The sequence below is a fragment of the Callithrix jacchus genome, chromosome 2 (genome assembly GCF_049354715.1).
Source record: "Callithrix jacchus isolate 240 chromosome 2, calJac240_pri, whole genome shotgun sequence".
Lineage (NCBI taxonomy): Eukaryota > Metazoa > Chordata > Mammalia > Primates > Cebidae > Callithrix > Callithrix jacchus.
This window is the reverse complement of record NC_133503.1, coordinates 18811399-18832679: the sequence shown is the minus strand read 5'-3', so window position 1 is coordinate 18832679 and position 21281 is coordinate 18811399. Positions and strand designations below refer to the sequence as shown.

Sequence of the window (21281 nt, the reverse complement as noted above, 5' to 3'; positions counted from 1 at the left end):
AGATTCTTTAACAAGAAGTGATGAAGGCAGCTTGGACTATAGGATCACCCTGAAGATGGTCAGAAGTGACAGGACTTGGGTTTTATTTTGAAGACAGAGTGCACAGGACTTGATAATGGATTAGATCTGCAGAATGAGGGAAAGAGGTGAACCCTACATTTTGCCCTGAACAATGGGGTGAATTATGGTATTTATCAAAAAGTGCAAGACACAGAAAGAGGTAGGTTTGGGGCTGGAAATGAGGAATTTCATTTGGGCTTTTTATGGGCTTTTCCTGATCTCCTTTTCTCCCCTTGCTTTTCAGGTATTACTAGCTACAGGGGCTGAAGAAGGAGCAATCAGGCTAGGGTTTAAAGAGGCACTGGGACTGAGCTAGGGAGGTAACTAGCATGAGTGCTAAACTGGTTACATGCAGGGGATTGAGCAAATAAGTAAATATATTGAGGGTAAAGGGAACTAAGTTTATCATCAACAGATAATGGATTTGTAAATGTGGAAAGGGCGAAGATTAAATAGAACCTTGGGGTGTTAGACCAGAATTGGAAGAATTAATGTAAACTCGTGGTTTTGGAAACATGTACATGTAGATGATAATATAGATACTCGCATACACACCCAGAAAGCCTAGGAGCAGTTGATCACGTATCAGCAGTGAGTTTGCCACGTGCCTCGATTCTCGTTTGTAAATTCCATTCTCTACTCAAAAGGAACCAAGGCTCCTTGAGAAATTGTTAATTCCAGGATAAGTACAAAATGACCTTGGAAAACATATTTGTGCTAGAAAGTAAGGAAACACTAAGCACGATGGGAGCATTTCAAGTTACAGGACCCAGCTTGAAGGGACTCTCACTGGCCAAATTTTGGACAATTTGAGCAAGAGACTAAATGATGGTGATGGGTATACATTAAATAAATGAGAGAGAAGGAAAGTTTTATTGTTGTTGTTTACAGTAGGATGCCTGATAAATGAAGGAATGATGGAGTTAAAAATTCACCATTTGGCAACCACTGTGGTGGTGGTTGATTCAAGTGGGAGTTATTAATAGATGCTAATGTTGGTGTGGGGCTGTTTGATGAGAAACAGAGTATTGATGTAGTCTTGAGCTATCTCCTCCAAAATATATATTAATTATAGAGGGAAAGCTGGTGACCAGATGATTGAGTGGTGGGCTATAGTCACATCAAGTGCCTCTCAGGGAGAAATACTGAGAAGAGCACCACATCCTTGCAGACAAAATTGTATTCCTAAGGACATCCCAGCCTGAGCCTGGATAAGAAGAGACATTGACAGATGCTGGTTGGGGGATGTGGTAGGGAGGGACAGGTCTGGACTCTTATTATTATGTGATAAATAACTTCGTGGATGAAATTCTGTATTTAAGAGTATTCCTTAGACTAGAGTTCTAAGAATGGAGTAACTTGATCAAATAAGAAAGTTTAAAGACTCTCAAAAAGTATAGTCAAATTATATCCCCAAAATCTAGCACCAATTTACATTCATGCTAGTGGTATATAAAAAGGACCCATTATATTAGCTCAAAATAGCAATGAGTTCATTTGCATACATTTAAAAATAAAGATACAATAAACCAGAAAGTCTTAGAAATGACCCATTTCAACTTGCCTAAGAGCAGGAATTAGATATCTCTGATGCAAGAATATATTCTGTGGCATCCTTCACAGCTGTTCATCACACCCCCGCATAAACATTTTCAATGAAAGTTTATGGATTTTATGTTTTTTCACAGTGGCTAAATGATTATTAAAATTTTAGGGCTTTCCAAATTACTAAAGGAAAATTTGTCTTTTATAATGTTATTAACCTATGTGATAACCTACAGAAAACATCTACTGATAATGGGTTCTCAAAGTGTAAGGAATGAATAGAACTTAAAAGTTCACTCATACTTTATAAAAGAAAAATATATTGATAGAAGGAACAACAGAAGGAGTAAATAGTATTCCTGTTATTTATTTGTGATAATATTAAAAATACTTTTCAAATAGATAGGCATGTGAAATATATTATGTGTTAATATTTCAAAATTACTTGGAATATGAAGTTAGCTTATGTACATAAATAAGGAAAATATAGACCAAGGTAGCTGAATGCGAACACAGAATATCAGCATTCATTTATCTCATGAGGAGTTACTCAGTGAGTATTTGAATTCCATCTGTGAAACAATTTGTGTGATAACATATTTTCTGAAAGAATTAATCACTTGTCTTATTATTTCCCTATGTATAAAAAACATTGTCCACAGCTATCCATAGGTCAAGTCTAAATATCATTAAAATTAGTTTTGCAATGAGAAGTCTTTATTGTATAGTTGGTAACGTCTGTTGAATTTTCATTGATTTGGAAATGATGTGGCTTGTGTTTGGAATTAAGCTATTAGAATATTCTACCAAAATAACTCTGCTTTGTATAGTAGTGAATAAATCATCATTCAAGAGTCTAACAAGATTTGACTAATATGAACTCTACTTTGAATTTTGGATGTTCCTGTCAAACCAAAATACCCTCAAATTACATAGGGTTTTCATTTGGTATTTAGTGTGGAACTTTTGATAAGTTCATGTTTTTACTTGATCACATTGAGCATATTTGGGGTTGATCTTTATCTGTGCCCTATTCTAATGCTTAATGTAAGTCCTTTATTTACTCATTGTTTTGTATTGAAATATTCATGCTTATTTTGACTTAGGTTACTTAGTATTAAGAAATATGACAGACATTATCTTCATTTGAATAGTAAGCATTTGAAAATTAAAATTTTTTATTTTATTAAAATTTGAATAACTGAATTTAAGCTAACTGCAATGTCCATTGGACTTTTTTGCTGAGACCCCAATTTTCCCAATCGTATTCTGAGTCCAGCCAGTAGAGAATGTAGTTTGGTTAGAACATCGTGTGTAAGTAATTAAGTATGTGCCACTACCTGAGTATGTCTTAGATAGTAAAAAATAAGTGATTTAATGTGTTCATTATTTGCTATCATCCATACTGTTTTCTCCCACATTAGTGTAGGTAATTGATTCCATTATCTATTTTTGTTGTCTCACCTAGGTAATGACAAATTGATACATGGGAGAGTTTATTCTTAGAAAAGGAATGATTTTGGTTTACTATTTATGATGTGTATCTGAACAATGTAAAGTGTTATAGATTCCTATTTTAAATATACAAGGAGTTCATAAGAAATACTCTGTGTTTCAGGTAAAAATAAGCTGTCTAAAATTTGAGTAGGCTTTTGTTTTAAACTTGATTCATTTATTTTCACTAAAGTAGCAGATTCAGTAATACCCCATTTATCTGGTTATTTTCCAGAATAAGATGGAATTTTCCAGGTAACTGATCATAAATTAGTTTTCCAGATAACTGAATCTTAAACCTTCAAGGACTAAATCCTATAAATTTAACTATTTTTGATGGAAATTTTTATAGAACATAACTTTCTAACCTTACTTTTCTGTATCTTTTAAATCAGAGGATACTCAATGTAATTTGATCTGTTTTCTGGCTTAGGACTACTGTTTTTTCCACCTTCAGTACCTATTCTTTCTCCCTTGATGATTTTTGCTTTTTATTCCCTGTGGTTTGTGAACCCAAAGTTGTTAGAAATTATTGTTTATGGTAGCTCAGAGTGAAGATGCAAGGAAGAAAGTGTATTTTTTAGTGTGGTTCTTTTTTGTTAGTTATGTCAGCCATTCACGTCTTCCCACGTTGCTTCTGGCTTTGATGCTTTGCTCTGAAAGGTTGCTTAATGGGAGGTCACTGACTCATGGCATGTTAGGTCTCACCTGGGAGCTTTACCTTCTCTTCATGGTTGAGTAAATTGAGCCCTAAGAGTATCATGGGAATCACTCAAGCTTACACTTGTTAAGTGTTAGAACCTTGGGTTTAAGACTCAAGTCTTCTGTCTCCAAGTCTCTGTTCTTTCTTAGCGGGATTCTTGTTACTCACTTTCTTACCTGTGTTGAAAACTAGAGTCATCCTAGACTCCTCTGCACTCTGCATTTAAAAAGGGTGACTAAAGCCTTGTCTAGTTTACTGCAATCTCTAGCATTGTAGTTCCTCTGCGTTCTTGTCACATTGCCCTGTTTCAGGCCCTTGTCATCTTTAGCCCTCCTTCCCTCCTTGTTCTGCTCCCTGCCTCTGGACTGATTCTCAAACACAACATGCATTTGGCCAACATCAGCACTCAGAAAAAATAGCAAAAATGTGGTAGTGGAGAGGGAGACACTGTACAAACATGAACACCTGAAGGGCAGAGAATAAGTACCAATGGGCAGAAAAATCAAAATAGTTCAGTTATTCAATTGAACTATGCATGTATTAGATCGGAAGGAAATGATTCCAGCATTATATCCAACCTAAACCATGTGATGAAGGTAGAGTTTGATACAGCGAAAACCCTGAGTGCATGTGGTGTGGAACATAGACATCTCTCTTACCACTCTCTGAAGATTAATGTCACTGCTGATAAAACTCTGATTAGAATCCTATTTCCAACACACGGCAATACTAAATAAATAGTACTGACAAGGCTGAAGGATGTGAGCTCTACTACGTGAATTGAAAAGTTGAATTAAAAGACGCATTGATAAAGATGAGAGGAAACTGATTACTCAGACTTGAAAAGGAAAGTTCAAGGGAGGACTTCCATTTGGCTTCAAAATATATAAATTTTATTATTCCAAGGGTGCCACCAACATAAAGTCTATGTGTCTAGGCAGTAAGGGCTAATGTTTATAAGCAGTGTTTTAAATGTAAATATTTTAATTTTTATCAACGGAATATATTTATGATATGAAATCAGTTATCCCTTAAGTCTATAATGAAAAATGGTAGTACTGGATACTCTGTTTATCCTTAAAATGTGGAAATTCATGTCTGGGAAATATTTTTGGTATTATGTCTTTGATAACTTTCTTCTCTTTTTGTCTTTTATCTTTTTTTCAGAACTCTTGCTAGTTTCCTCTTGAATTTGCTGGATTGATCTTCCTGTTTTCATCTATTTTTGTTTCATCCATCTCTTTGGCTGCTCTTCCCCCACCCCATTCCTTGTTTCACAATATTTTTTCTTAGTTATGTGAAGACATTCAATTTATTTCCTTTCTCTTTCTTTGTTGCATGTTTCTTCTTGCTTCCTTTTATTTAAAAATTTGTTTTATTTTATTGTGATAAGGACACAACTTGAGATCTACCCTCTTAACATATTTTTTTAGGTGTAGAATGCAGTGTTGTGATTATAGGCACAATGTTGTACAGCAGATCTCTGAAACTTCCTCATCTTGCGTTATTGGAACTTTATACCTTTTCATTAGCAAATCCTTGCATTTGTCCTCCCTGCCCCACATTGTTCTGTTCTCTGCTTCTATTAGTTTTACTATTGTAGTTAGCTCATCTAAGTGAAATCATGCAGTATTTGTTCTCTTTGACTAGGTTATTTGTCTCCCTTAGCATAATGTCTTTTAGCATAAGTCTCAACCATCTTGTCACATGTTGTAGGATTTCCCTCTTTTTTAGGTTAGTATTCCATTTCATACATACATACACATACACACACACCACATTTTCTTTATCCATTCCTCTGTCATTGGACATTTAGGCTATTGTGGATAATGCTTCAGTGAACATGGGAGTACAGATGTCTCTTTGACCTCTCAATTTCAGTTCCTTTCAGTGCATATCTGGAAGTGAGATTGCTAGCTCATATAGTGATTCTATTTTTAATTTTTTGAGAAAACCCCATACCATTTTTCATAAAGGTTATACAGTTTTGCATTCCTCAAAACAATGTATAGAGTTCAAGTTTCTCCACATCCTCACCAGTGCTTGTCTTTCTTTTGGCGGTCCCGTCCCGACAGATGTGAGGTGGTGTTGCACTGTGGCTTTGCTTTGCATGTTCCTGCTTCCTTTTTTATTTCTCTTGGTCTCTGCCTTTCACACTGAAGGCCTTCCTCAGTTGTCTGTGATACAGGAGTTAAGAATAAATTACTTAGGCAGATAGTGAGGGTATGGAAGTCCTCAGTAAGGTTTTCCTTTTAATGAAAAGCAGCCCCAGTTCATTTTCCTTTCTAACAAAGAACAGCCAGTGAAATCAAGCTGCAGACATAGATGCTGGCAGTTGTGCCAATCATGGTCAAAATGGTGGCCCCATCTTGCCTTCTCTTTATCAGCCACATGTAAGTAAGGAGCAGACAAGATGGTGCCAGTCAATGGAAAAGTTCATTTGCGTAATAAGAATAGGATGGCATGGCTAGCCTTCCCTGTGGGCTGTTTAAATGTCATACCTGATTGAACCAATCTGTTAGCCCTATGTCAATCAGACACCGCAGCCTCAAACCTGACTATAAAATCCAGGGCATCTGCCACCTGCTGGTCCTTTCTGCTTGGCAACCTGTCTGTCTATACAGAGAGCTATTTCTCTTTCTCTTCTCTTCTGCCTACTAAATCTCTGCTCCTGAACTCCTCTTGTGTTTCCACATCCTAAATTTTCCTGGCACAGATGAACCCCAAAGTATATGCCCAAGACAACGTAGCCACTTCATCTGTTGGTGAGTTGTTGCCCCTTCATAAACTCCTTACACATGGATGTGACTGATAGGCCTTTTTGTAGGGTGATCCATCTTATTTTAGTGGAATTCTTCAGCTGTAAGTGTATATAGTTATTTCCTGATATATTAGGTTATCCATATTTACCTGGTAAAACTCGAAATCTGTTTAAGAATGAGAAAGTCTTAAATTCTGCTCGTCTTCTGTCCAAATTGGTTGCTTCCCTGCGCCAGAGTGAGCAAAGGCCAACATGTCAGGGTGGGAGTCCTATTACAAAACTGAGGGCGATGAAGAAGCAGAAGAACAGGAAGAGGAGAACCTTGAAGCAAGTGGAGACTACAAATATTCAGGAAGAGATAGTTTGATTTTTTTGGTTGATGACTCCAGGGCTATGTTTGAATCTCATAGTGAAGATGAGTTGACTTCTTTTGACATGAGCATCCAGTGTATCCTAAGTGTGTACATCAGTAAGATCATAAGCAGTGATTGAGATCTCTTGGCAGTGGTGTTCTATGGTACTGAGAAAGACAAAAATTCAGTGAATTTTAAAAATATTTACGTCTTACAGGAGTTGGATAATCCAGGGGCAAAACGAATTCTAGAGCTTGACCAGTTTAAGGGGCAGCAGGGACAAAAACGCTTCCAAGAGCTGATGGGCCACGGATCTGACTACTCACTCAGTGAAGTGCTGTGGGTCTCTGCCAACTTCTTTAGTGATGTCCAGTTCAAGATGAGTCATAGGAGGATCATGCTTTTCACCGATGAAGACAACCCCCACGGCAATGACAGTGCCAAAGCCAGCCAGGCCAGGACCAAAGCCGGTGATCTCCAAGATACAGGCATCTTCCTTGACTTGATGCACCTGAAGAAACCTGGGGGCTTTGACATATCGTTGTTCTACAGAGATATTATCAGCATAGCAGAGGATGAGGACCTCAGGGTTCACTTTGAGGAATCCAGCAAGCTAGAAGACCTGTTGTGGAAGGTTCACGCCAAGGAGACCAGGAAGCGAGCACTTTGCAGGTTAAAGCTGAAGCTCAACAAAGATGTAGTGATCTTTGTCCACATTTATAATCTGGTCCAGAAGGCTCTCAAGCCTCCTCCAATAAAGCTCTATCGGGAAACAAATGAACCAGTGAAAACTAAGACCTGGACATTTAATACAAGTACAGGTGGTTTACTTCTGCCTAGCAATACCAAGAGGTCGCAGATCTATGGAAGTTGTCAGATTATACTGGAGAAAGAGGAAACAGAAGAGCTAAAGCGATTTGATGATCCAGGTTTGATGCTCATGGGCTTCAAGCCCATGGTAATGTTGAAGAAGCACCATTACCTGAGAGATTTGATGATCCAGGTTTGATGTTCATGGGCTTCAAGCCCATGGTAATGTTGAAGAAGCACCATTACCTGAGACCCTCCCTGTTCGTGTACCCAGAGGGGTCTCTGGTGATTGGGAGCTCAATTCTGTTCAGTGCTCTGCTCATCAAGTGTCTGGAGAAGGAGGTCGCAGCATTGTGCAGATATACACCCCGGAGGAACATCCCCCCTTATTTTGTGGCTTTCGTGCCACAGGATGAGGAGTTGGACGACCGGAAAATTCAGGCCACTCCTCCAGGCTTTCAGCTGGTCTTTTTACCATTTGCTGATGATAAAAGGAAGATGCCCTTTACTGAAAAGATCATGGCACCTCCAGAGCAGATGGACAAGATGAAGGCTATTGTTGAGAAGCTCTGCTTCACATACAGAAGTGACAGTTTTGAGAACCCCATGCTGCAGCAACACTTCAGGAACCTGGAGGCCTTGGCCTTGGATTTGATGGATCCTGAACAAGCAGTGGACCTGACATTGCCCAGGGTTGAAGCAATGAATAAAAGACTGGGTTCCCTGGTGGATGAATTTAAGGAGCTTGTTTACCCACCAGATTACAATCATGAAGGGAACGTTACCAAGAGAAAACACGATAATGAGGGTTCTGGAAGCAAAAGGCCCAAGGTGGAGTTTTCAGAAGAAGAGCTGAGGACCCACATTAGCAAGGGCACACTGGGCAAGTTCACTGTGCCCATGCTGAAAGAGGCGTGCCGGGCATATGGGCTGAAGAGTGGGCTGAAGAAGCAGGAGCTGCTGGAAGCCCTCACCAAGCACTTCCAGGACTGACCAGAGGCCGCACACCCAGCCATCCTTCCACAGTGTGGCCAGGCTGCCTGGCCTTGTTTTCAGCCAGTTAAAATGTGTTTCTCCTGAGCTAGAAAGAGTCTACTCAACAGAAGTCGAGGGACTCTATGTTTTTGAGGCTTTCTGTTGCCATGGTGATGGTAACCCTCCCACTTTGCTGTTCCTTACTTTACTGCCTGAATAAAGAGCCCTAAGTTTGTACTAGAAAAAAAAAAAGTAAGTCTTAAATTCTAGGAACATTAGACATTGCATTGAATTCTCATGGAATTGGAACTTCTGAAAGCTTATTAATTATTTTTAACTATGAATGTTTCCTGTTTGTGATATTTTTGGTCTGGGAGATTTTGTTGGAGGAATTGGGACCAGAGTTCTTGTCCTTTTTGGGATGGGGAGAGTGTTGTTTCAAGAGCATTAAATTTCCACTGCTCCCAAGTTCACCACAATTTAGGAGCTAAAGTGGTTTAAACCGACATATTACAGCCTATGCCCTCTTCTTATGGTAGAATTACTAGCCACTTATGTGGTTGAGAACTACTAAGTGATACTTCATTACTGTGATCCTTAATTAGGATGAAATAATGGGTCATTTTCTTCATTCTCATAAACTTAGTTGTTGGGAAACCATTTTATATAAAAATAATTTAAATGTTTTTAATTCAAGTAAAAAGTAGGCAGATATTGCAGAGAAAATTCAGTGTATTCATTGAAAGAACAGTGATGGATGTTTTCTCAAAATCGTTTTAACAGTAGATGCTAAGGGTCTTGTGAAGTGAGAAAAAATGCATTTAGCCTTATGGTTTAAATTCATAAAATGTGACAATTTATTTCAGAACTACCAAAGCTAATAAAATTAAAAAGCTTGCACATTACTTTTCATTAGTGTGATTGTATTAAGTGTGGGTAGTTTCTTTTATTACATTAAAACAAAAGAAAACTATTAGGCTACAAAGAGTCCGTTTATCTGTTTCCTTAATTTAAAAGTAAAACATATATTATTCTAATTATATGCATTAATGTTGAATGTTACCTTCATAAGGTAACATAGGCTCATATTCCTACTGCCAACAGCATCTGATTACTTTGCACCATATGGCTGCAGTGGTGTGTATGGAAAGAAAGCCAGCCGGGGACCTAGCCAGGCTCAACCATACTGCTCTTTAGTGGTGTGACCTTATGCAGGATTCTTAACTTCTTTGCTTGAAAATTTTCTCAGCTGTGAAGTGTGGGCCTTCTATACCATGGTCCCTTAGCATCCTTCTCTTTGTAATATTTCCTCATTGTATGACAAATTATGTCTATATTGGTAATTCTTTTTCAGTTAGTAAATAATTCAAATGTTTTCTATGTATGTATGTGCATATCTACATACATAATATAGTTAAAAATACATAAACACATATAGTTAAAACACCACTCTCACTCAAAATAGATTTATAGAGCTACATTTGCTAATGGATCCTCTTAAGTTCTTGCAGATATTCTCATGCATGTGTCAATATTTGCACGTAAATCATTATCCAGGTACTTTTCAGTTTTTTCTCACATCTTAAAAATGCTTTTATGTAAACATATTTCTGAACATATTACTAGTCAATATCTGGTATTATCATTTATAAATTAATAAGAAATTTAAGTTTTTATTTTTTACCATTTTTCTTAAATCTTAATCCCTCCACCCCCACCCTGCCCTGCATGTTTGACTTGTGCTAGCAGGATAATTTTTTTTTTTTTTTTTTTTTTAAAGCTATGCATAGGGCTGGGGTTAGTGTCCTATGCCTGTAATCCTAGCATTTTGGGAGGCCAAGGTGGGCGGATCACCTGAGGCCAGGAGTCAAGACCAGCCTGGCCAACTTGGTGAAACTTCGTTTCTATTAAAAAACAAAACAAAAACAAAAAAACCCCAAAATTAGCCCAGCGTGGTAGCTGACACTTGTGGTCCCAGCTACTTGGGAGGCTGAGGCATGAGAATTGCTTGAACCTGGGAGATGGAAATGACAGTGAGCTGGGATTGTGCCACTGCATTCCAGCCTGGGCAACAGAATGGGACTCTGTCTCCAAAAAAAAAAAAAAAAAAAAATCTATGCGTAGAAAAATGTCTGGAAGTAGATAAAGCAAATGTTAACAATTGGTTAACATTTGGTTGGTGAACCAGAAAAATTTGCTTGGTGAATTTGAAGTGTTTTTTCTGTGTATTTCACAGAAATACAATTTATTGGTTGGTGAATTTGAAGTGTTTTTTCTGTGTATTTCCTATTTTTAACAATTGATATTTTATTGGGAAAAATCCATTTTAATAAAAGTACCATGCTATTATAAAGTAATTATGAATCAGTAGTTAATTGAAATATAAAACCATATTCTATATAGACTATTAAATCACACATCATTAAAAATATTTTATTTTTTTCTTCAATCTATTTTTAATTGAAGTATAATTTACACATAATAAAATGCACAGATTTTACCTATACCCTCTGAGTCTTTTACCCACTGTACTTAAAATATAAAACATTCCGGTAATCTCATAAAATTCCCTCAAATCCCTGTTATCCCTCTTAAATCAGTCTATTCCCTCTATGCAGACAACCACCGATCTGATACCTATCATCATGGATTAGTGTTTTCTGTGTAGAACATTGAATAAATGGAACCCAACCCTGTGTACTCTTTGTGTCTGACTCTCCCATTATCCATTTGATCACTGCTTGCATATCTTCATCACTATCTTAAAATAGCCATTACTCTTCTTTTCTTAATATTTAGGTAACTTGCTGAAAGTCACCCAGCTGGTAAGTGCTAGAGCCAGGGCTGGGCCTCAGGTCTGTGTGCCCCTGAGCTCTTTCCCCTAATCTTGCATTTGCTGCTTTCCAAGGCCTCAGACAGAAAATCCACTTGCTGGGGAAGAGGAAGTTGGACTGTAAAGTACTTTGACTGTTACTCTAAGGAATTTGTTTCTTTCTTTTCATATATGGATTCTCCATTGCAGTACTATGATGCTTGGGGGTTGTAAAGAATAACAAACTGCAAGCTTGTTTAAAAAATAATCCAGTTTTTCTTCAGTGAGTATTCATCAGGCAGCAACTGTGAGTCAGATACTGTTCTAAGCAGGCTGCTGACTGTGTCCTGTATGTGGGATGATCTGTCTGTACTGTGGAGTCCAGGAACTTGACTCTTGACATTGGAATTTTGAGGTATTTCCCCTTGAGCTGGTTAGATTCCCTAGAGAAGATTCTATTCCTCTTCTGCCTAGAAGGTGAGATAGCCTGGCTGCCAGCATTCAGGAAGTAGAGTTGGGGTCTCTGTGCGCAAATCCACGTATTTCCCTGTTTTCAGTGAGTCATCCTGGCAGCAGATATCCCAGAGTCTCCCTCTGTGAGGAGGGAGTTTGCTTTCTGAGAGTAAACCTCCAGTGCTCCTCCAGGATTGAGAGGGCAGTCACCTAGTTACACATATGTGGGGAAAGGGATCCCGGTACTGATTGTTTTCTTTCATTGCCTTTCAGGGAATCTTTCTTATTTTGGCTCCACTGGGTGAGCAGACACAACAGACCATGTGGCCTTAGTCAGTTCCCACATTATAAGGAATAAAATACAGATTTCTTAGCATGACATCCAGGATGTCATGGGTGGGTGGGTGGATGGTGTGGGGCAGATTTTGCACTGGAAATTAGATTGGCCATTTGTTTGCCCCATTGCCAACTGGGGCTTCAGGCCTCTTCAGTCAGCTATTGCACCCCCCACTACTGTGATGTTGTCGAGCTGTCCACATTTTTGTCTTCTCTTGTGTTTCTACCTTTGAAAGAAAATACTGCTTTTTTTTAAACTTGGAAGGCCTTAAAAAAGTCAGTTCAGGTACAAATTTCTTTTCATTAATTTTGCCTTTTAATTAATGTGTTCTTTTAACTCTGAGGCAAGTTAAGAAATCTGAATTTCTTTATTTACTATAAATCAATGTCATTTTGACTCCAACACTTTCCTGTTTTCCTGTCTGCAAATTATCCTTATTTATGCTTAAGGTAAGTCTCACCACTTACCTAGAAAGGCAGATGCTGTCAGTATCTTGGGTTCCATGGTTAGGAATTTGTGTTTTATTCCTTCTAATGGGGGAACTGACCAAGCCTACATGGTCCCCTTGTGTCTGCCCATGTGACTGCTTCTGTGCGAGGCTTAGGGCACAGGAATTTATACTCACTATGCAAACTCCAGAACTTCATGAACATGGAGCAGAAAAGTCCATTCAGGCCCAGATCAAGAGGAAATCACTTTGGTGACTGGATGACATTTTAAGGAATAGAGGAGGGCCAAAGAAAGCATTCCAAAACGCTGTTGGTATGATGTTATGGTTGTCTACACAAAGCTTTTTGCTGGATTCCTGTCCCATCCCCCAAATTGGCGTGTGTCTTCAATGCAGTCAGTAACTGGTGTGGCTCAGCACATAAGAAAAATTGTCTGGTTGTTGTTTGTTGAACGATGTCTATGACCCTTATGCAGGTAAGAAGACCAAAATCAGACGTGGTATATTAGCTCTGTCTTCTTTCCTCATGCCACCTACTTGCCAGATTGGTCTTATTTTCTATCCACAAGTTAGGGCCTGTGGGAGAGAGGTAGGCCAGGGGATCTTCTCAGTTGGACCTATCAAGGACTTGGAACGTGGCTATAAATACTTTTTCCAGTTGGTGCTTAGTTTTTAGCAATTCCTTCAAAATTAGATAGATAGATAGGTAGATAGATAGATAGATAGATAGATAGATAGAGCTTTAGACAATTATTTGCCAGATTCCATGGGATTTTAATGGGAAAAGGAGAGAGGAGATATTGGACCCTTGTTTTCATTACCTGGAGTACTCAGAAGAGGGTTTCTTGTGGAAGTTTTAGGCCAGAATAGCTGAGTTTCTGCCAGCCTTGAAAGTCCACTATGAGAGAAATCCCTGCTGTCTGGAGCTCAGCAAAGATGGATGGACTTCCCTGTCTCATTAAGAGCAGGGCCATATCTCATCTGTCTTTGAAAACCAGGCATCTGGAATAATTCATGATGTGTAATAGGTGCTCAATGAAGGATTGTAGAGTGAATGACTAAATGAGGCAGTGATCACCATGGCAATCATCCACATCAGGGTGAGTAGTGGAAATGAATGAGATTAAGAAGAATTATTGCATTAATTTTTAGAGCTCACCAACTCAGTGCATACAGGATCTAAATGAAAGAATTTAGGACCATTCTAGGATGATAAATGGCAGCAGAAATTTGGCCTCAAATTTCGGGGCAGAGAGTGGCAGCCTGGAAGGCACACACCTCATCTGATGGGAGATGTTGCCAGCTGTGGCCTGTAGGCATAATGACATACCTCCTAATTTTTTTTAGATTTAAGTAAAACTCTGGATGGTAGCATGAAATGTCTTTACTTTTCAAAATTATGATATTTGGAGTCACAAATAAAACACACTTATGGATCACATTTGATTGAAGGCCTTCACATTGTCCTCACTGGTAAACCCAAAAGAAGAGGAAGGCTGGGTATGGTGGCTCACACCTGTAGCCCTAGTACTTTGGGAGGCCAAGGTGGGTGGATCACCAGAGGTCAGGAGTTTGAGACCAGGTTGGTCAACATGGCAAAATCCAGTCTCTACTAAAAATACAAAAATTAGCAGGACGTGGTGGCAGGCACCTGTAATCCCAGCTGTTTGGGAGGCTGAGGCAGGAGACTTGCTTGAACCTGGGAGGCAGAAGTTGCAGTGAGCTAAGATTGCACCACTTCACTAAAGTCTGGGCAAAAGAATGAAGCTTCATCTCAAAAAAAAAAAAAAAAAAGGGAAAAAAAAAGGACTGGGTTGCAGGGAACCTTCATTTAAGGGGTAAGTGGAAGAAAAAGAATCCTTCAAGATTGAAAAGGTGTATTGAAAGAGCCAGAGAGAAGTGACTGAATCTAAGAAGAGGACCTTAAGGAAATCTGGCCAAAGCTGATGGACATCTGCTATGATATGTGCTATGGGGAAGTCAGACAGAGAACACAGTGATTTGTTTATGAATGCAGGGAGAATGCATGTTAACATGCAGATATTTTGGGTCTGAACCAAACATGGTGCAGTCTGACATTGGTATCACTTGGACCAAACTTGCTTTTAAAGTTGTTTCTATAAAGCTCTGGCAAGAAAAGAGTCCAAGTTCATATAAATTTTCATTTTGAAAGTCATCATTCATATATCTATAATAAAATACTTTAAAGGAGTACTTAAAACCTTTCAAGGAATTTACATGAAACTGTCAAGGAATCACTATTTTTATATCTTCACCATGATGGGGTGGACCTTCATTTTGTCTCTCAGGGGAGGTTATGACAGTAGATCCTATTCCAGGAAGTTTTATTTTACTGGAGGGAAGCCCAGTTAAAATCCCAGTATAAATTTCCTGTCATGTTAACTACCAAAGAACAGATTTCCAAAGTGTCTCAAACATTTGACACAGTCATTTCCATTTGCTAAACTTGATCTGTGTTTCTTGGGTGATACATGCATTCTGAGTCAAAATACTTCTAAATATACGAAGTATATTCTTAAGAATATACTATAACTATATTCTATACTTATAACTGTATAGTATAACTATATCCTATCTAAGGCATTGGACTCCTGGAATATGTTTTCATTTTTATGTTAATTGTGGAGAGTTTATAAGTAATTGTAAATTAATGAGTGCTTTGTGTGAGTTAGAAATTGTCTAGTAGAGCAAAATCCGTTTACTAAGCTCCTCCTGTGTGCTTCCACGTGCTCAGAGCCACACAGGCAACTTCTTTTTATTTTTTTTTTTGAGACGGAGTTCGCTCTTGTTACCTAGGCTGGAGTGCAATGGCGCGATCTCGGCTCACCGCAACCTCCACCTCCTGGGTTCAGGCAATTCTCCTGCCTTAGCCTCCTGAGTAGCTGGGATTACAGCCACGCGCCACCACGCCCAGCTAATTTTTTGTATTTTTAGTAGAGACAGGGTTTTGCCATGTTGACCAGGATGGTCTCGATCTCTTGACCTCGTGATCCACCTGCCTCAGCCTCCCAAAGTGCTGGGATTACAGGCTTGAGCCACCGATGATTCAGAGGAGGGTGTAATCCAAGCCATATGCTGATGTTGGGTGGATTTCCATGCCTCAGTGCCTTTCACATGTATTTGCCTGTGCCTTTAATGTTCCACCCATACCCAACCTCTTATCCTTTCCATCTTGCTTGCAAAGTCCTAATTATGCTTCAGGGATGGTTTAATATGTCAGTCCTTCTGTAGAGATCCCTAAAACCTCCTTACCACTGTACCTATGACACTTTGTATGTATTATAGATGTGGCACTTTTCAAATAATGTATTTGGTATTTTTCTCTTCCACATGACTGTATATCCTAAAGTCCATGTCATTAATTTCTGCATCTAGGCATGTATCAGACACAGGGGAGCTTTTCAATACTGATGGTTGAATTAGGTTGAATCCATCCAATAAGACATCACCCCAGTGGATGACTTAGGCAAATAAGTTATTAACCCAGTGTGTTGTTAAAGAACCATTCAGCTTAACAGTATTAAGGAACTAAATGTCCTCATATGTTTTGTTACATAATTTAAATAAAGAAACAAAAAATAAAATTATTTAAGAGAAGAAGGACTAGATATGTAGTTAAGCCTTTGTAAACTAATTAATATAAAAACATGATTATATTTTAACATATTTCACATTGATTTAAAATTTAATTGTTGATAAGCCATTAGTGACAAACTCAAACTGTAGTATTTTTATTCCCAATGGTAGATTTTTTATAATCTGCAGATTTCTTCTTATGTTGTGGCCTGATACACATAGCTTAGATATGCCTTGAGTAAAATCATGACTCTGAAATCTAGCAACTATAGATGTTTTGCATATTAGAACTTAGGGCATAATTTTCTCCCCATCACCTGTGTTGGAAAGGTAATTATGTTTCAGAAGGGTCCTTTCAGCCCGTACTTTGTAGGGATTTGGGGCATGACCCTTTGCTTTACACCTGTATAGCTGGCATTGCCTTTTCTCCCCGGCTCCTGGGCTGGACCCTTCCTCTGTCAGAGAGAAGGAACCAGGAAAGAGGGGCTGAAATGGGACATCGTTGTATGCCAAGCTCATAGGATCATGCTTGGCATTTGGTAAGTTGGCATTTATAAGTGTTTATGCAACATTGCTTGATTAAAATGGCATTGATATTTTAATTAATAACATTATTAAAATAAAAATGTTTAAAAATGTTAAAGATATTTTAATATCTTTATAATAACTATTGGTATTGTCTCTCTTTAACCCTCTCTTAGAAACTGTGTGTTAGGTTTAGTTTTATTCTTTGATTACTAGAAGTGCCTTTAAAGAAGGCATAGAGCTCTGAAAAGGGCCTCTTTCAAGTGTAAAGGGAGAAATTAGAAAAAACATCAAAGACAAAGACTTCTAAGAAGGAAAATAAAAATTGATTTACCTTTGCTTTAGAAGCTTCCCAAAAGGGGAGACTGGGAAAAATAGAAGACCAGACCATACTGAAGGTTTCCTTCCTTCCCTTCGTTGCCCTGTCTCCTTCCCTGGTGCCAAGAGCCTCTTTGGGGAGATTAAACTTTATGGCAGGTTGCATTTGTTGTTTTGTTCTCATCTCCATCTGGGAGAAGCTCAGGCAGAATTCCTATTTGTATTTCAAAGTTTCCTGCCAAAAACATGTTGAACTATGTCTCCAAAGTAACAGAGGTTATGCATCATTTCTACTCTAGTTTTGAAAATCGATAAACTAATGGTTCTACCACTAGCAAGAAAAATTGAGATGTTACCATAGAGAAATTACTATTGAAATGGCATTAGTGATAGGGTTTGACCTTTTGAAAAAATAGATCATTCTTCTTGACTTCCTGTTAAACTCTGTGCTTAATTTCTGTTTCATGGACACAATCATTACCTGTTGCAAGTGTGAGGGTGAAGCCACAGACGGCTAGACTCTTACCCCATAGGGCAGCCATTCTTCCTAAAGAGATGGCTCTCAAGACCAAATGGAGCACTAGTAGAATGAGTGCCAGATGGGTGGGAGAGACTGCCCTCCTCATGATCTGCTCTTGGCTGGTAATATCCTTGCAGGGGCCACCTCTAATAGTAGGGAAAAAGGATGGCATAACTGCATAAAGGCAGGTCTGGAAACTTGAAGATGTCCATTTGCTTACTTCTGAGAAAAAGTTTGGAATGGCACACTCTGTGTTTCTTAGCACGCAGAGCACTGGGTTTGATGAGTGAGATTGTGGTGCTTGTAGATACAGACAGGAGTTGCATGGACTCCACATTTACAGTGCGTTTTAAATTCCATTGAAGTTCATATGTTATAAATTCCATTTTTGGTGTATTCTGTACAGAAGGATGATCTTTTCAGAGTATTTAATGAATTACTAGCTTTTATATTTCTTCAAAATATTCATTTATTGGTTACCCTATAGTGAAAACACCAACGGCCATCTGAGTTCTGTAAACTGTTTTTATCATTGAGATGAGCTGTTTTATTTTTGAAAAATGACCATTTCTTTATGTGTAGATTATTATTACTAGACATCTATGCCTCTGCTCAACTTAATTCTTTCCTAAACCATAACAATTGTATAGTTTTTATATTTGAATTATTTTCCTCATATATTGTTATCCTTGACTAAAGGCTTTTCTCTTTAGTAAATGCTTTTGACTATCTGGCCTTTATAGCATCAATTTCAATTTTAAATGCCTGTGGAGACATGCTTGACTGCATATAAATTTTCTAGTAGAGTTCTGTAAGAATTCTTCACTTCCCAAAGACCATATGGATCCATCTTGGTTCCCAACAGTTTATAACTGCCAGAATAATTTAAAAGAAATTTTCCCTTTGCAACTTAATTTAGAATAGAACACATTTTGTCAGAGAAAGTGGTGTGGGAAACAGCTTGGATCAAGCAGCCATATAGCCATAGACCTCCAGCAACCTTGAAGGCAGTATGGGGCACGCAGAGAGCATTGCACTGGGAGTCTGATAATGTGGCCTAAGTCCCGGCTGTGCCCAAATGAGGGGCAAGGCCTTTCCCAGTCATTTCTGGTTTCTTGGCTTAAGTTTCTTCAGATGGAAAATGAGTTGTTGGCCTAATGATGCCCCATAGTAGCATTTAGATTTTAAAAAGTCATTGATTCTAGATTTTAACATCTAGAAGTTCAACATGAACATTGACAACTCATTTAGTCTTAGTATTTCTCTTTGAATCAAAGCAGATTTTTTGATTGCATTCTGAAAACATCAGGAACACTAGCTTATGCTGCAGCACTTACCAACCATAAAATTTCAGTGGCTCAAAGCAAGTTTATTTCCTGCTTAGGGTGCACAGTTAATGTGGATCGAGTGAGGTGTCACTGCTCATCACAGTTACCCAGAGACTCAGGCTGATGGAACAGCTGCCATCTTAGATGTTGCTGATAGCAGTCGAGGGGAAAATTATGGTGGATTTATATAACTCACTGGCTCCTGAGCCTTCTACCTGCAACTGAGTCCCTAACTTCTGCTTGCCTTTCATTGGCTACAGCAAGTAGCCATCACCAATGCAGCGGGAGAGTGTGGTCCTACCAGGGCTGGTGCTATGTGGTGGGCAGCAGTATTGGCACCACATGTTACAGAGGGCTGCTTCCGACCAAAGCCAACTTTTGGAGAGAGTTTTAATTGACACTTAATGGACCTTTGCTGGGCATGTTTCCACATTGTGCCCAAGGAGAATGATAGAAGGTGTCAGAACTATGAGGAATGGGCAAAAGGCCTTGGGTAGAAGGCAGAGAAGAGTCATGGGATTGATGCAAGGGTCAGAAAAATGGTCTGGTGAACCAAATAAACATTTTGGCAGGATGTCAAAAGGCCTAGTGTTAATGGCCAAATTTAGGCCAAGATGATATTGAAAATTTTCATCTTTCACATTGAAAGACTAATGTGCAGTAATTTCCAGCATGGTGGGGATTGTGGTTTTCCTCATAGCTGTCCCCTTTAGAACTGTCAGTTGCTCCTCATCCTTCAAGGCTTAATTGAAATATTATTTATCTACATGTATTTTCTTTTCCTACTGAAATGTGATTTTTTTCAGGACAAGAGGCCATTTCATCCTAGCACATAGTTTGCAGGCACTAAGTGAATACTGAATGATTGAAATGAGACCAGCTGGCAACTCTCTCCCATGGTGCCCATGTGCCTGCCATTTTTCTGGCTCAGCATTTCACCAGGCCAGAGCTGGGCACAGAATTGGTTTTATAGAAGCACCTAAAAGCAAGATGGCATTTCTGAGATTTCTGACTGCTGTTCTGTTAATTGTGGTGCTGTCAAGTGAAAGGGTAATGAAATAGTACTTTGAAATCTGAAAAGTAAAAAGAGAAAAGTAAATTTGTACCTAAAATATAATTTCTGTTTTGTATATTCTAGTTTCCTTCTTTTGAGTTGCTGTACTTTGAGTGTAGTGGAATCAAGAATACCTAAATCAGTATAACCTAGTCACTGAAAGAAAGACTTTAATAACCTATTGATAGTCCCGTCTTATTTTAATGTTATGAACTTGCTGAATATAATAACACAAATGGTACAACTTTGAATCCTTGGGACGCAAAGCAGTGGTTCTCTAGCTTCAGAGCACCTCAGAGTTACGTGGAGGGCTTGCTAGGGCCCCATTTCCAGAGTGTGTATTTCAGGTGGTCTGGGGTGGGGCCTGGGAGTTAGCATTTCTGTGGCATTCCCTGAGGATGATAATTCTGCAGATCTGGGACCACACTGTGACAAGCAGTAATGTACGGTAAAGAACATTGAAAACAGTGAAAAAAGCATGGGTGTGAATCTCCCATGCTACTTAATAACTATTTGACAGTAAGTCACTCAGCCCCTCTAATTGTATTTCCATCTTGTGGAACATGAAGGTCCTAGTTGACCTAACAGATGATCAGATGAGATTGTACCCTAAAGCCATTTAAAAAAAATAAGTCTCTCCAAAGATACCTTCTTACAATACCCTAAAGGTTGAGAATCATAGACACTTATTTTACATTCAAAGTATACAGTTTTGAACCAGGTAGTAGAAAATAGGACATAGAAAGAAAAAGACAACAGGAGAAACATGGCACATGCCAAGCACCAAAGTGAGTAACATGGATGTTAAGAATTAAGAGAAAGGCTGTGGTGTGCTGCCTAGGGTGAGCCTCTCACAGACTTGACTGTGTAAAGACTGTCATTTCACCAGGAGACTTGGTCACTCTTTGTTCCAGTATGGCTTACTGCACAGGCGGCATCTTGAAATCTAGAAATCTGTCATATTGGTGCATTTCAGGTAGTTTATCCTTTCTTGGATAAACTCAATCTCAGGTTACCTACCCCTTAGAGTTTGTGAAGTTAAGAGTATAAAGTGACTCATTTTGCAAGCATTTAAAAGTCATCATCTCAACAAGGAGATGTTGCTGCTAACAAAAGTATCCGAAAGATCTGTAAAGTCATTTATTCATACTTTTGATTTAACTAATTGAGGGAGGAGAGGAAGATATC

The 21281-nt window shown here is 38.6% G+C and overlaps 2 protein-coding genes across 2 annotated transcripts in view; both read left to right on the top strand.

Annotated features, from left to right (window-relative positions):
- The window catches only part of SDK1 (sidekick cell adhesion molecule 1), a 1001700-nt gene that overhangs the window by 261881 nt on the left and 718538 nt on the right, over positions 1-21281 (top strand). The window lies entirely within an intron of this gene.
- LOC100412666 (X-ray repair cross-complementing protein 6) lies at positions 6810-10296 on the top strand. The gene is given in 2 exon segments (XM_008983867.5): positions 6810-7845; positions 7920-10296. Coding segments are annotated over 2 exon segments (1830 nt in total). The 5' UTR covers positions 6810-6815; the 3' UTR covers positions 8720-10296.